This window comes from Gymnogyps californianus, chromosome 1, assembly GCF_018139145.2.
Source record: "Gymnogyps californianus isolate 813 chromosome 1, ASM1813914v2, whole genome shotgun sequence".
In the NCBI taxonomy this organism is placed as follows: Eukaryota; Metazoa; Chordata; class Aves; order Accipitriformes; family Cathartidae; genus Gymnogyps; species Gymnogyps californianus.
This window is the reverse complement of record NC_059471.1, coordinates 132,378,480-132,391,879: the sequence shown is the minus strand read 5'-3', so window position 1 is coordinate 132,391,879 and position 13,400 is coordinate 132,378,480. Positions and strand designations below refer to the sequence as shown.

At 50.6% G+C, this 13,400-nt stretch overlaps 1 protein-coding gene across 2 annotated transcripts; it reads right to left on the bottom strand.

The window, feature by feature from the left end:
• Nucleotides 1-9,965: 9,965 nt before the first annotated feature.
• On the bottom strand, nt 9,966-13,191 carry COPS7A (COP9 signalosome subunit 7A). Of its 2 annotated transcripts, XM_050897000.1 has the most exons (8): nt 13,005-13,191; nt 12,807-12,882; nt 12,147-12,235; nt 11,869-12,071; nt 11,287-11,392; nt 10,830-10,981; nt 10,523-10,588; nt 9,966-10,193 (listed from the first exon to the last, which is right to left on the bottom strand). In XM_050897000.1, exons 1-7 carry the CDS (start codon nt 13,164-13,166, stop codon nt 10,549-10,551), a joined length of 828 nt encoding a protein of 275 aa, XP_050752957.1. In that variant the 5' UTR covers nt 13,167-13,191; the 3' UTR covers nt 9,966-10,193; nt 10,523-10,548. The 2 variants fall into 2 exon arrangements, with proteins under 2 accessions (XP_050752957.1, XP_050752950.1); XM_050896993.1 differs by having other exon boundaries at nt 9,966-10,588.
• Between the last annotated feature and the right edge of the window lie 209 nt (nt 13,192-13,400).

Here is a 13,400-nt window from a genome sequence, read left to right as displayed (position 1 = left end):
TGGGCATGGAATTCCTCATCTTGATCTAATCCCTTATCCTTTTATCTGGATTCAGCCTCTGCACCCTGTTGGGTGCCATCCTGCTTACAGATCTGGGACCCTTGCGCGCTCTTCCACGCTGTGGTGGGGGTGTGATTTACCCGGCTGCTTGAGCCTTGCTAACTGCTGTACAGTTGTCATGGTCTAACCCCAGCCGGCAACGAAGCACCACGCAGCGGCTCACTCGCTCCCCCCACCCAGTGGGATGGGGGAGAGAATCGGGGAAAAAAGTAAGACTCGTGGGTTGAGATAAAGACAGTTTAATAGGACAGAAAGGAAGGAAAATAATGATAATAAAATGACAATACTAAAAGAATTAGAATATACAAAACAAGTGATGCACAATGCAATTGCTCACCACTCACTGACCCATGCCCAGTTAGTTACCGAGCAGCAATCCGCCCCTCCCAGCCAGCTCCCCCCAGTTTATATACTGGGCCCGACATCATATGGTATGGAATATTCCTTTGGCCAGTTTGGGTCAGCTGTCCTGGCGGTGTCCCCTCCCAGCTTCTTGTGCCCCTCCAGCCTTCTTGCTGGCTGGGCATGAGAAGCTGAAAAATCCTTGACTTAGTATGAACACTACTTAGCAACAACTGAAAACATCAGTGTGTTATCAACATTATTTTCCTACTAAATCCAAAACACAGCCCTGTACCGGCTACTAGGAAGAAAATTAACTCTACCCCAGCCGAAAGCAGTCATTTCCAAGATCTTGACCTTCACCAGGCATGACAAGGCTCTGGTGGTCTAGGGAGACAGAAAAGAGGTTCAGTTAGAGGAGGACCTTGTGTTAAGGCTGGGAAGCAGAGACAGGAGCCCAGGAGAGAGTTTCAGGGATCCCAAACCAAAAAGTAAGTACGGGAATTGTATTGGGAGGGTCTCTCCTTCGCTGACCCTGAGGCTGACATGGTACGTTAACCTCTGACTTTAGAGAGCAAGAGGTTTTTTCCCAAAGAGGGGAACCTCCCTCGATGCCTCCAGTCCTGGGAGGCCATTTTTCACCTGCTGCTCGGGCTTCTGCTGAAGAAGCCGCCTCAGCTGCTCCAGGCTGGCATTGATCCGGGCACGATGGTGCTTCTCAATCAGTGGCTTGAGGGACTCTCGAGAAGAGAATGTGAAGGCAAGGAGAAAGAAAGAAGGCAGATCTGTACCCCAGCGGGAGTAAGACTCACTGCCACTGGTGCCTTTTGCTGAGTGATTGCAAGTTGTGCTTGGGGCTCTCCCTTTCGCCGATACCCTGGTTTGATGAAAATTCACTTGCTACTGATCGCTGACGTAGGTTATTAATCCAGTGGAAGAGCGCGCAGAGAAGTGCACGGAGGCAACAAAAAGGTATGTGTGCACAACCAATGATTTACTCCTCTTCCTCTGTCTTTAGACAAGCTGTGAGAAGCTCTATGTTGTTGTAAGCAGGTGGCCCAGTCTGTGCGTGCAGCGCTGCTCTAATTGAGCTGCCCGAAAACAAGAACACCCACGCAATCAGAAAGCCCACCTCTGTTACACCACCCTAACTTCGGCATTTAGACCACACCTATGTCTGGTTAATTTTTTCCCCGTTAGTTACAGTTTCAAGTGAAATGGTTTCCTGTTAAAAGTAGTCCACGTCCTGTATTGGGGCAAAGGGAAGGCCTGGGATGAGTCTCTCACATTTCGAGATGTCTGTGACAGCTCTTCCAACAGGACGGAGAAAGAGGAGGTTAGATGTTCCCAACGTGAAAGTCAAGCAGTGTTTGTTTAAGATGCGCAGGGCGTGGTTCCAAGTCATCCTTATCCATCCGATAGAGACAAAATCCATTCTCACTCCTCCTCCCACAGCTGTCACCTTCAAATGGGGCTAGCTGAAGCGCCAAAGCAGTGCACTTCAGTGGTACTTCTGGATCTTGCTAAGGAGCAAGTAGGGCACCTGGAGTGAGACAGAGGGGCCTGCCGTGCTTAAAAGGCGGGGGGGGGGGGGAGGGAAGGTGCACAGAATGAGGTGGAGAGAAGCTGGAAACACTGGTAGAAAGATGGACGACATCATGACCTCGGATGAGAGTGCATTAGCTACACACAAATAGAATAGAAACTTAAGGGGTTTTGTTTGTTGTATATTCAGTTTTCCATATTTGAAAATTTGTCATGAAAATAAGAGCCATTAGAGCTAGTGGGAACTTTGTCCTTAAATGTTTTTGTCGGTAGCCCTGAAGCTCTGTGCACCTTTCACTGTACTTTTTAAAGCATTGTAGAATGCTGGCAAAATACAATGAGCCTGGGAAAGTTAACCTTGTGCCAATATTTGTAAACAGTAAATGAGATGATATCCACAGCTGTAAGCCAGGTAAACTGATATTAAGTCAAGATAAGAGATGGAAAATGCACTAAATTTAAAAATAAAAATGGATGTATCAGTTTTTATAATGTTCTCGATCTCACTTTCTCGAAATTGTTCCTGTCCAACAGCTGTAATATTTTCTGATTAAATCATGGGTTGTGTTAACAAAGGCACTACAGTGACCTAAAATTAAAGGTTACACCAGCACAAGGTATCTTACTTAGCCACACAAGAATATGCTCTGATTAAAAAGAAATAAATAATTATTAAAACACCAAAAGGGCCGATATTATAAATTTTAGTTCACTGATAGATTTCAAGTAATGAGGGGAAAAAGAGACCCCAGAATATGAATGATTTCTAGTGGGATGCTGTTCTGAAACTAATGCTCAGTAGTAACTTGATTAATGATCTGAAAGAAGATATTAAACCAGTGCTGATGAAGCTTTCAGAGGACCCAAGGGACGATGAAAGTGATAAATGATGGAAAAAGATGAGATGCGCGGAGCAGTCTGTAACTATTGGTGTGGTGTTTATTTATAAACAATAAGTATTTTTGGCTGCACTGAAAGCAGAAAGACATTCGTCCAGGAACATAAATGTGGTCTGTGCTCTTCCAAGATGGAGGACTGTTTTCAGGAAACTCTGGAGGGACTCCAAAAAGAATTAGGGGACTGGGACATAACCAAGTAAATGAATGGTACTTGCATAATTTTTCATCTGTGAAGATGGGTTACAGGATGCATTAGCCTCCATTCACCAAGAAGGGAGGTAAAGTTTCTCCCCTATATCACAATAGTGAACCCATCGTGTGAAATCTGAGTATACGACACTAAAAAGGACATCAAAGATGAGAAGGACTCAAGAAGGGAGCAACAAGGGTGACTTGAAGCCTGGAAACACTGACTGGCCCTACAAGATAACACGAACTCGAGACTCTTGTGACCGAGCTCGTTCCACTCGCGCACGAGCTGGCGTTACCTATATGGGAATGAGGCTTCTGACAGTAGAGGGCTCTTTAACCTAGCAGAAAACCTGCAGCTACCTAGTGATGGAACTGGCAATGAGACGCAGACCTTCCCGGGTCCATTAGAGCATACCTGGGTTTTCCAGCTCTCGCTACTCCAAACCTAGATGGGGAGTCTCAAAGAGAAGTCGGAGAGCGGGCACAGGAACGGGGTGAGGTAGTTCTTGGCCACTTGAGAAGCCAAACGACGTGATTGTACCTCTCCCTTCAGGCTTTGAAAATCTATGAACCAGAGAGGAAAGCAGGCTAGCACAGTGCTAGACTGCAGGGACGGGTGGGAAGGGGAAGAAGAGACCTGGTGACTTGACGGGGACTTCAAAGCACATGGGACCACAGAGCGAGCTGCAGGAAACGGAGCGGTCTGTGGGCACAATGGTTGGTTTGGGAAACAAATGTGCGCTTCCATGGGGCGGGAGTGTAAAATCCCACAGGCAGATGCCACTCCCGTGGCACCGGCTCCAGTGTTGGAGAACAACAGGATTTAAAACAGACCTGACTACGGGGTCTAGGTTAAAATAACTTGATTTTGCAACATTTTTCTACTTTCCAAAACACTCTGAAAAAATGACTTGATTTTATTTTTCAGCCCTGTCTTAAATGTAACTATTTTTTTCCTCCTGGGAAATTTCGTTTTTTAAAGACAACACTTCAAAAAATGTCCCCGTGGGGAAACTCCACTTAGGTTATCATTACTTCCACTATCTCCTCACATCTGGCTGTTTGGCTGGCTGGGTTTATAAATCCTGAGGGCACTTAATACAAACTTGGGGGGGAAGGAGATACAAAGGAAGGGGAATAGAATAGACACTACCTATCTCCAACTGCTGGTGCCATAATGATCAGAGGTAAGCTGGAAGTAGAGATACTAGCCTCATGATATCCATCCCTTACTAATAAGAGAAAAGGAGAACAAAGATTGCAAAAAATAAATACATGAGTAAATAAATAAAACCCAGACACATTGCCAAATTGGATGAGAGTATCGCACAGGAGGACGTAGGTGGCCTTGAAGGTGTCAGTAACAGCAAAGGGGCTAAAGTTAGTAGCACAAAGTAAAAGGGAAAAGGCACATAGGACCTAAAATCAAGACTTTCTTAGCTGTAAACTGGAGCCTCTTTGATTATAGGCAGCAGAAAAGAAGAAAGACTCAGGATCACCAGTGAATCATATAATAGCTGTAAGCACCTACTGAGGCATTGAGGAGAAGACACGTGCAATCTGGGAGGCGTTTCTAGTAGCTGTAGGTATGCGTTACTGTTGCTATGCAAGATGCTGATCAGAATTCACCTGTGGAAGAGAACTGTGCTCATTTCTAGCCAAGAAAGCTTAATTTGAAGTGCAAGTAAGAGCAAGCTTGTAGGATAGCCTAGAAGCTATGGAGAGCTCACAATGTATGAGGGGGCTGGTTTGGTTAGTTAAGCAAAGTGAAGTCTATACTCAAGGGAAATAAACACCAGGGAGGAAGAACAGCTTCAGCTAAAGCTGCACTGGCACAGGCACAAGAGAATATAAAATAGCTGTGAATCCATTTAAGCTGGAAATTAGAAAAACTTTCTAACCACCACTGCAGTCAGGTTCTGGGGCAGCCTGCCAAGGGGACTAGTGGGGACAGTAAAATTAACCAGGTTTTGGTTGGCCCTTGAGAAGCTTTCACAAGGGTTTATGAGACAGTACCGGTAAGAGATCACACTCGGTCACCAGGAGCCTCCTTCTCACTTCTGCTCCCAGCAAACAGATCATCCATCTTCCCATGTCCCAAAGCCAGTGCTAAATGCTTCAGAGGCAGATGCAGGGAAACCTGCAGGAGACAGGGTAAAGACTCCCCCAAAACGTTTTCTCCAGATCTGAAGGGGCTGGGGCTTCACTTGTGCCTCTGAGCCGGAGGGTGTAGAGTTGCTTTTAACGCACGCACAAGTGCTACTGTAATTCTGGATGTTCTTGTTACCCGTATAAGAGTCACGGTTCTTGAATCCAGCTGACATTTCGATAGCTATTGAATTCATCGCAACACGAATGTAATTGCACATTGCACAAAGAATTTTGTTGCAAACAATCTCCTTCCCCCAGCAGTGGCAGAGCCTGCCACCAGCAGAGGAGGCAGACAAAAATCCAGCCCAGTTCCACACTGCACTGGCAGGGATGCTCCCGGAAAACTGGAGCAGCCTCAAAGAGAAACACCCAAGAGGTGGGTGGCTGAGGAACCAGTAGAGAAAGCAGGTGGTTTTTTCTGAGTATTGCAGCTAAGCAGTGACTAGTACTAGGAAAAGGGATGAGGAAAGAAGAGCCCTGCAGGTGGGAACACAGACAGACACCCATGGAGAGGATGGCAGAGAGGGAAAGTGGTCACAGAAGGAAAATGAGCAGCTATTCCAGGGCTTAAAAAGGAGACAAGAAGGATGTCAGAAATCTGAGAGATGCATTTGCAGCTGCTGACATGGACCATGGGATTCTTCTGGCTACTCTACTTTGCGCTGCATCGTAGTCCTGCAGATCCAGGGCCTCATCCCAGGGGGGCTATTCCAGCCGTGGCAAGAGGCAGGCACAACCCTCAGTGGCTGCTGTTGGCAGGGAGCCTTTGCAAGAAGGTACGGCCCCGCGGGAAGCAGACCAGGACACCCATCCATCTGTGTCAGTCCACCCAACAGACCAGACTGTCAGGCACCCACCTTCCACAAAAAGCCTTCGGAGGGGAGGTGAGCCAATGCCTTGTTGGAGCAGAGGTGAGGCATCCCTGCGTGAAGCTCCGGGGACCACACGGCCACATGCACAGATACTTTCATACGCACCAGCCCTCCTGTTCATCAGAAAACAAACAAACAAAAACCAACCCCTTAAATGTCTCATTTGGGGGACAGAGGCAAGGGCGGCCCCAGCAACCCTCATAAACAAAATGTTGGCTCCCGTTGAGGGGAGCCCTGCTGAGGGCCGTTCAGCACAAAGACCACCTCTACCTCCACAGGTCCTCCAGCACAAACCACTGGAGGATGAGGAGAACCTCGGACAAGTCCTGCAGGGCACTTGCTCGGCTGTTACACTTCTCCCCACTCACCAGGTACAGACGGGCACCATGGCAGACACTGGGCTGCTGGCACCATGGTGTCTGACACCCCCACCACCTTCAAGAAAGGAAGCAGCAAGCTCCCCAGAAGAAACTGTGCCCCCAGTAACGCAATAAGAAGAATTACCATCATTAAACCCAATTCCTAATAAGAATCCATCGTTACCTCTTGGCAGGAGGGCAGCTGGAGGTGGCTGGCAGAAGTCAGACATCAGCGATAGAGCCATTTGGGTCCTGTCCTACCTCCTCCCTTTTCTGAATCCAGATGTGAAAGCCCCATGTATAATACCCAAAGAGGGGTTGCAATGAATCACTGCGCAAGAGTCATTACACTTTCCGTGTGAGGGCTGGCAGATCTCCTGCTCCTCTAGCTGGGACGAACACTTCTCCATACCCTCTCCTCTACAATCCCCTAAACCTCATTCCTTTGCCAGGGCTTAGGGTGTCATGTGTCCAGGTATTTCTGCTCTGCTCTAGTCAGGGTCTGTTTTCTCAGTCTTTTCTTTGGGAAAAAACAAGGTTAAAACACAAAGACATTTAAAATTAAAATGAAAACTTATAATAATAATGCTCAGTACTTATCTCACTCTTGCCATCTTCAAAGTGATTTACAAATGTTAACTAATTAATTAATCTTCACATCCTCTCTGACTGAAATTCAGAGTCATGGCTGAAGTGAGCAGGAAAATAAAAAGCGTGGTTTTCAGGTGAAGGGCAAAGGGAAACCTATGCTCCTGCCCGCTGTTTGCCATCCGGCAAGGCAATTTGCACCAATATTTTCATTCTGCACTGCACACCTCTCATTTATTTTTCAGTCATACCAAAGGTCTGAAGTAATTTTATCTGCTACCTTCTGCTTCCTTTTTCTTAATGGAGGTCCTAAAAGGTGTTCCCTTTGAAAAGTAAACAGAATGGAAGACTTTCAGAGCTGTGCAGATGCCCCTTGATCAAATATGTTTAATTCCAAACTCTTCTGAAATCCACAACACAACCAGCCTTGAGAGGGGCAAATAAGAAAATGGGAAGGGGGAGCAAGGCCTATGGCTGCATTTGGCAAATGCCGCTGCTGGCCTCGGAGAGGAAGGTAAGCCAGATGCCACGAAATGAAGTTATGGCAGAAAGACGCAGGCAGACTTACGCCGGCTGTGATTTAGCCATGAGGATCTGAGCCTGGGGCTTCAGCACAGCCTAGGTCTGGTGTGGTGAGCCCCCCCAGGACCCCATGTTGGTCCGCACTCTGGTTGCTGTCACCCATGCGTGGGTTTTTGTGCTCACAAGACCGATGTCAGCCTGTGTATGGAGCTCAGGCTCTGCTCCGCCTTGCCATGTGCTGTGCAGGGCGCTCACGCAAGCGTATCACGTGCGACCGGCGGGCAGCTCTCAGTGCAGGCTCAGGGATGCTTCCAACTCTGCTCCTGGGATCTGCAGCCTGGATTTAAACCGTGGATTCAGAGTGTTTAAAGAGACTCTTTGTGCCTAATAGCCACAGTGCGGTTAAAGAGAGCAGAGCCCAACAGGTCAGAGAGGAGCCGAGACGCTTGGGACAAAGAGCTGTTACGGCTGCTCTTCCTAAGCCGCAGCGGGACTCTTGCGGGGCACAAATATCCTCCTCCATTATTGGTAACTTCAGCTCTCCCTGGAGGTGACACTGCTCCAGCACTGTTACAGCCACCGCTCCAACCCAGCTCCTGCTGGACCTCAGCCGGCTATTAGGAGACATGCTTTTTCCGGCTGCTCAGCTCCATCCTGAGCCCATTCTCCTCTTTCACATCACACCCCAATGGCTTTGCAAGCAGCTCCTCTTTCAAAGGGCGTGAGGTGCCAGACATTTGACAGGTGCTCAGGGCTTGCCAGGTACCACCTGCCCTGTTGGCATCTCAGTCCCAGACTAGCCCTTCCCAGGGAGCGGGAGAATCTGATGCGCGCGGACTTCATTGCTTCTTGCAGACAATCGCAAATGCAGCGAGCACGGTGACTTTCCTCACTGAGAGAGAGACAGATGAAGGTGATGTGATGCAGAGGGAGGAAGGCTCAAGGTAATTTGAACAAAAGCTGGAAGGGTTGTCACAACCCCTCCGTGCAACTTATGGAAAACAGGACTTGTCAAGTAGACTCCCTATCGCTGCAAATTAGTCAGACCTCTCTAGGTGGGTTCAGACAACCCCGGCTCAGCTGCCCCCTTATGTGCTCCTGCAGCCAGATTTGCATCTCTCGTCTGGACGACTTCATGCTAAACCTCTCCTACTTGGCACTTCCGTGCCAGGCAACTACAGCTAAGGGGCTTGATGCCTCGGGGCACAGAATGGGGGAAAGGTGTGGGGCTGCCCTAGCTCTTGGAGGCCTCAGCCAGCAACCGCAGTCACCCTGGGACAGCTCGGCACATCCCTGCCCCTGGCACGGCCTGCTGGCATGCCCGGCCCTGTGACTTTACACACAGGGAAGGAAGCTGCTTGAAAGTTTTATGAGTTCATGGGTTCAGGTGACAGGGCTTTCCCACTGAAAGTCAGCGCTGTATCACGGCAGTCCAGAATTAGTAAAACAGCAACATTGCACAAAGCAGCGTTTTGCGGTGTTCGAGCATTGAGATGGCATCGCACCCTGCTACCACTAAAACAAGCGCGGTCTCACCCCCCCTCCCCTCCCCCTTAACAAGGCTGGCTCCCACCTACACTGCCTCAGCTCCAGCTCTCGCTTGTCTGCACAGGGAGCTGACCCAGAAGAAAACTCACCCGGGCCAGTGAATTGAAAAAGCCTCCACGCAGACAAAGACCAGGGCTTTCCCTCGTCGGATTAATTTTTCGGTGGTTGGCTCGCGCGCAGAAACCCAGGTTCAGGGAATCAAATTTTAGCGCTGGCACAAGGGAAGAGGCAGAACCAAGCGGGGGTGGGAGTCACGGTGTCAATTTACATTTACATCAGCGTACACCATCGTGGAACAGCAGTGCGACACTTGCATCGTCTGACTCGGCTTCAAGCCAGCCTCGAGGATGCATCCTCTGAAGAATCCGATGTTTCTTTCCTGGGCAACTCACAGGAGTCAATTCACTTTTTTTTTTTTTTTTTTGACCACACTCCAGCATCACCCAAGACTGGCTTAAGCAGCGTCTGTACTATGAACACTCTCCCAGCTGGGCATTGACTCTGCTCCCTTCAACTCTGTCAGACAAGTCCCCACATCACTTTCCATTTTGTCCGGGATCACATTGTATTGACACAAATATGAACTTTTTCCTCAGTCCCTGCACCGTCCTCCGAGACTACCTGAAAAGCACCTCTTTTGAACGTTCCAGATGCAAATCAATCACACAAGAATCTCTTTAAATAAGATTTATGATTCATTCCTGCTTTATGGACTCTTGTCCCAATAGAGGACATGACACATACCACGACACTACCCTTTGGAAAGGCAAGTGACTATTTTGAGGATACTCCACCCAGAAATGGGACAGAGGGTCTCCATATCACGACTTATTTTGGAACATCCAGAACCACTATACGAGACAGAGACGCCACCACAGGAGCACAAGTTTGTATAGATATGTCCATAGATCTATATTTTTATTGTTTTATATATATTTATAATATATTTATATATTTTTAAAAGAATCCCTTCAAAAACTACCCTCCCACCTAGCAAAACAAAGATTAAACAATCAAAAGATGGCAGCTGCATCCTGGAGCAAAGTATCCCAGGGGTCTCAGAGCCAAAATGATTGCCGAGCACCAGCGCACTCTTTCCAAGCTTCTGCGATGCCCTGTGGGTGCAAAGGTGACTGACACAGTTTTATGGCTCTTTAAATTGACCTGTCAAAAGACAGGGAGAGAGAAAGAGAGAAACACATGGCCATGGCAATGGGGGCTCGAGTGGTAGGGGAAACAGCAACGCATACAACTGGAAGCTTAGAGTGTGAAATGCTGTGATGAAAAGGAGGGAGACACTGCCTGGAAAGTCAGTAAAGAAGATAGGAAAGAGAACAAACATGCAGGAGAATTAGTTGGCAAGATGGATCCTGGAGAAGAGCTCAGAAGCATCACACTTGGGACCCTTGCTACCCCCTCCATCCCCCAAATCTCTTCCTCTCACCCTCCCAGTTGTGAAGGGAGATCCAACTAGTTTGACTTAGACCAAATCTTCGCACTGCCCCGGAGCCTGTGGAGAGAGGGAGGGGGAAAAAAAAAAAAATTCAGAATGGACACTCGGGCTCATCCCTGACTTCCTTTTCAGGAGAAAAGCTCAGCTGGGACTACATCTCTGACCATCCCCTGTCCAGGGAGCAGACCCCTGCAGTCAGTAACCTCACTGCACACACACACACCCACCCCCACCACAGCCACCCACCCACCCACAGAGAGAGACAGAGTGGCTCTGTTCGTTTGCCCCCACTCCTCACCCTTTGGCTTTGGAAGTTTTCTTGCTCGCCTGGCGCTGGTTGGTGCCAGGGGCCGGCTCCCTGAGCTCTGTTAGGTGCTGTTCCGGGTCTTGGGATGTGGCTGCTGCAGCGGCTGCTGTTGTCACTTTAATGGTCTTCTTCAGGTTTGCCACCTGCAACAGCAGAAAAGCAAGAACCAAGGAATTTCCCAAGGTTTTTAGCTTGTTTTTAAAGCAAGCCCTGGAGTTAAGAGCTGCGAGCTCAGGTCAAACAAAAGAGCTAACAGCTGTCCAGACCCCTGCGCTGCAGAGGAGTGTTAAGCTGACTCAGGACTCTTCTTCAGCCACAACCCCCTGGGGGGTCTGGCCTAGGGAGAAGGTAATGCCTTACTTGAGCAGAGACCGTAACAACCACAGGGTGCTGGTTCTAGTCATTTTAAAGTGAGGAGCACTGGCTGCTCCCTCCTCGGCCCACTCACCTCGCTCTCTATCTGCTGCTTAAGTGCCAGCTGTTGCTCTTTATGCTGGTTGGCCCGGCTAACCTGTTCTTCAATGCCCGACAAGACAACCTCACAGCCCTGGCACCTGGAGAGAAGACGTAGAACTGAACAGGCCAGGTAAGTTACACAGCATAGAAAGAAACGTGAAAGATGACAGGTTTCAACTCTAGAGGCCAAGAAGACTGGCAGGTGACAGCTACACCAGGCAGGGAAGACAGAGGAGCAGGAGTTCAATGTAATAATGTAGTGACGTTACTACCTGGGAGGGGGACAAATAACAAAGTGACACTAGGTTAGGAACTACAGATATACACTCCAAAAGCCTCCTGCCAGCAGCCAGGACTGTGCAAAGGTTGCTGCGGTCTCATCACCCCTCCAGCAACAAACAGGGGATTTTGGAAAATTATTTTTGGAAAATCACTTCCCGCTGGAGTGTGGGAAAGGGGATCGAGTAGGCCACCTCACAACACTACCCCCCAGCCACACACAGAGGATCCGGGGAAGCCACCGGCCACTCCTGCAACGTTTTTTGGGTGTTAGTATCGGGGGCTTCCTCCTCACCACTCCTGCAATGTGCGGGTGATGGTGCTTAGCTCCTCCCTCCGGATGTCCCTCCCAATGCTGTAATCCACCTCCAGGCGCTGGTTCCGCTGATCCAAGCTCCCTCGCAGCACATCTGCATACACAGCCTCAATCACGAGGTCCTCCAGTTGCCGGACGTTCTTCAGCTGTAACTGCTCCAGCAGCACTGAGTAGGGGATGCACTGTGGAAACATGACGGTAACTAGCATGAGGTAATCCCAGTGGAAGGAGAACTCGGGGAAAAATAGGGCCACTACCTTGATCTTGGCAGCCAGAGTGACGACTGACAGGTGCCTCAGTTTGTTCTTCTGAGCCTCTGTCAAGGGAGGGAGGTTTGCTGCTTCAGCTATTGTCAGGGGAAAGAACAGGGTATAAGAATTTATGCCTCATTTTCCATTTCCCAGCCCTGCACAGAAGCATGTGCACCATACCCGTTTCTTAAAGCGTCTGCACACCAATCCCCCAAGCAACGCTTCATCTTGCCAAGCCATCCCCATTAATTCTCAGCTCAAAAGACCTTTTCTGAGCAGCCTTTCCTCCCCTCAGCCTCAAGTCATCCTCTCTAGCTGTCCCGTGCCTTATTTATGCAGGTCTGCACATCCCAGTGGATACCTAAGTCTTTCCCCTCACCCCTCAAAAAACGTCTTTGTCAAGATGTTCTTGGAAATTCCCCACGCAGCCGGCAAATGGTAGCATTAATTATTGTCAGGTACTCCAGTGGTCTGGGGCCCAAACCGCAATCAGGCATCTGTCGGGCCGCAGTGACGGCAGCACGGCTCTTGCCGCAAAGGCGGGCGGTTTGGGTGAGGGTCTACAACGGCTCGGCGCCCCGGCACGCTTCCCGCACCGAGGGACCACCGTCACCGGGAGGGGACAGGGCCCCTGAACCGCGCCGTGCCCCCGCCGCCCGGCCTCACCCAGGTAGTCGGCGTAGGTGCCGTAGGCGAAGATGGTCAGGAGGCGGAAGACGGGGGAGAACTCGCTGTCGGCCAGCTGCGGGGACACAGGGTCAGGCTCCGCCGCCCTCCGGCCCAGGCCGCGGGCAGGGCCCGGCGGGCCTGCCGCCCGGGGCGGGCCGCGGGAGCCGGGCCGTGCCTGGGCCGGGCCGGTCTCACCTCCCGGACGGCGGGCATGTCCAGCAGCTCCCCGAAGACGTAGATGCCCGGGGCCTCCAGCACCTGGTGGATGAGGCTGGCGAGGGCGGCGCCGCGGGCCGCCTTGGCCAGCAGCAGGAACTGCTCCTGGCTCTGCCCCGTCACCTTCCCCTCGGCCGCCATGGCGCTGCCGCCGCCGCCGCCGCCGCCCCCCGCGGGGCTCGGGCCCCGCCGCGCTCGCCCTCACGCAGGCCCCGGCCCCGGCCCCGGCCCCGCCGCCGGGCGCCACCCGCCGGATGGCTCAGCCCCCACCCCGCCCCGCCAGAACTTCTCTATGGCACCGCCGATCGCAGAGCGGCCGCTTCCGGGTGCCGACGCCACCCGCCCCCGCCGCGCCGCGGCCCCGCGCCCGCCTCC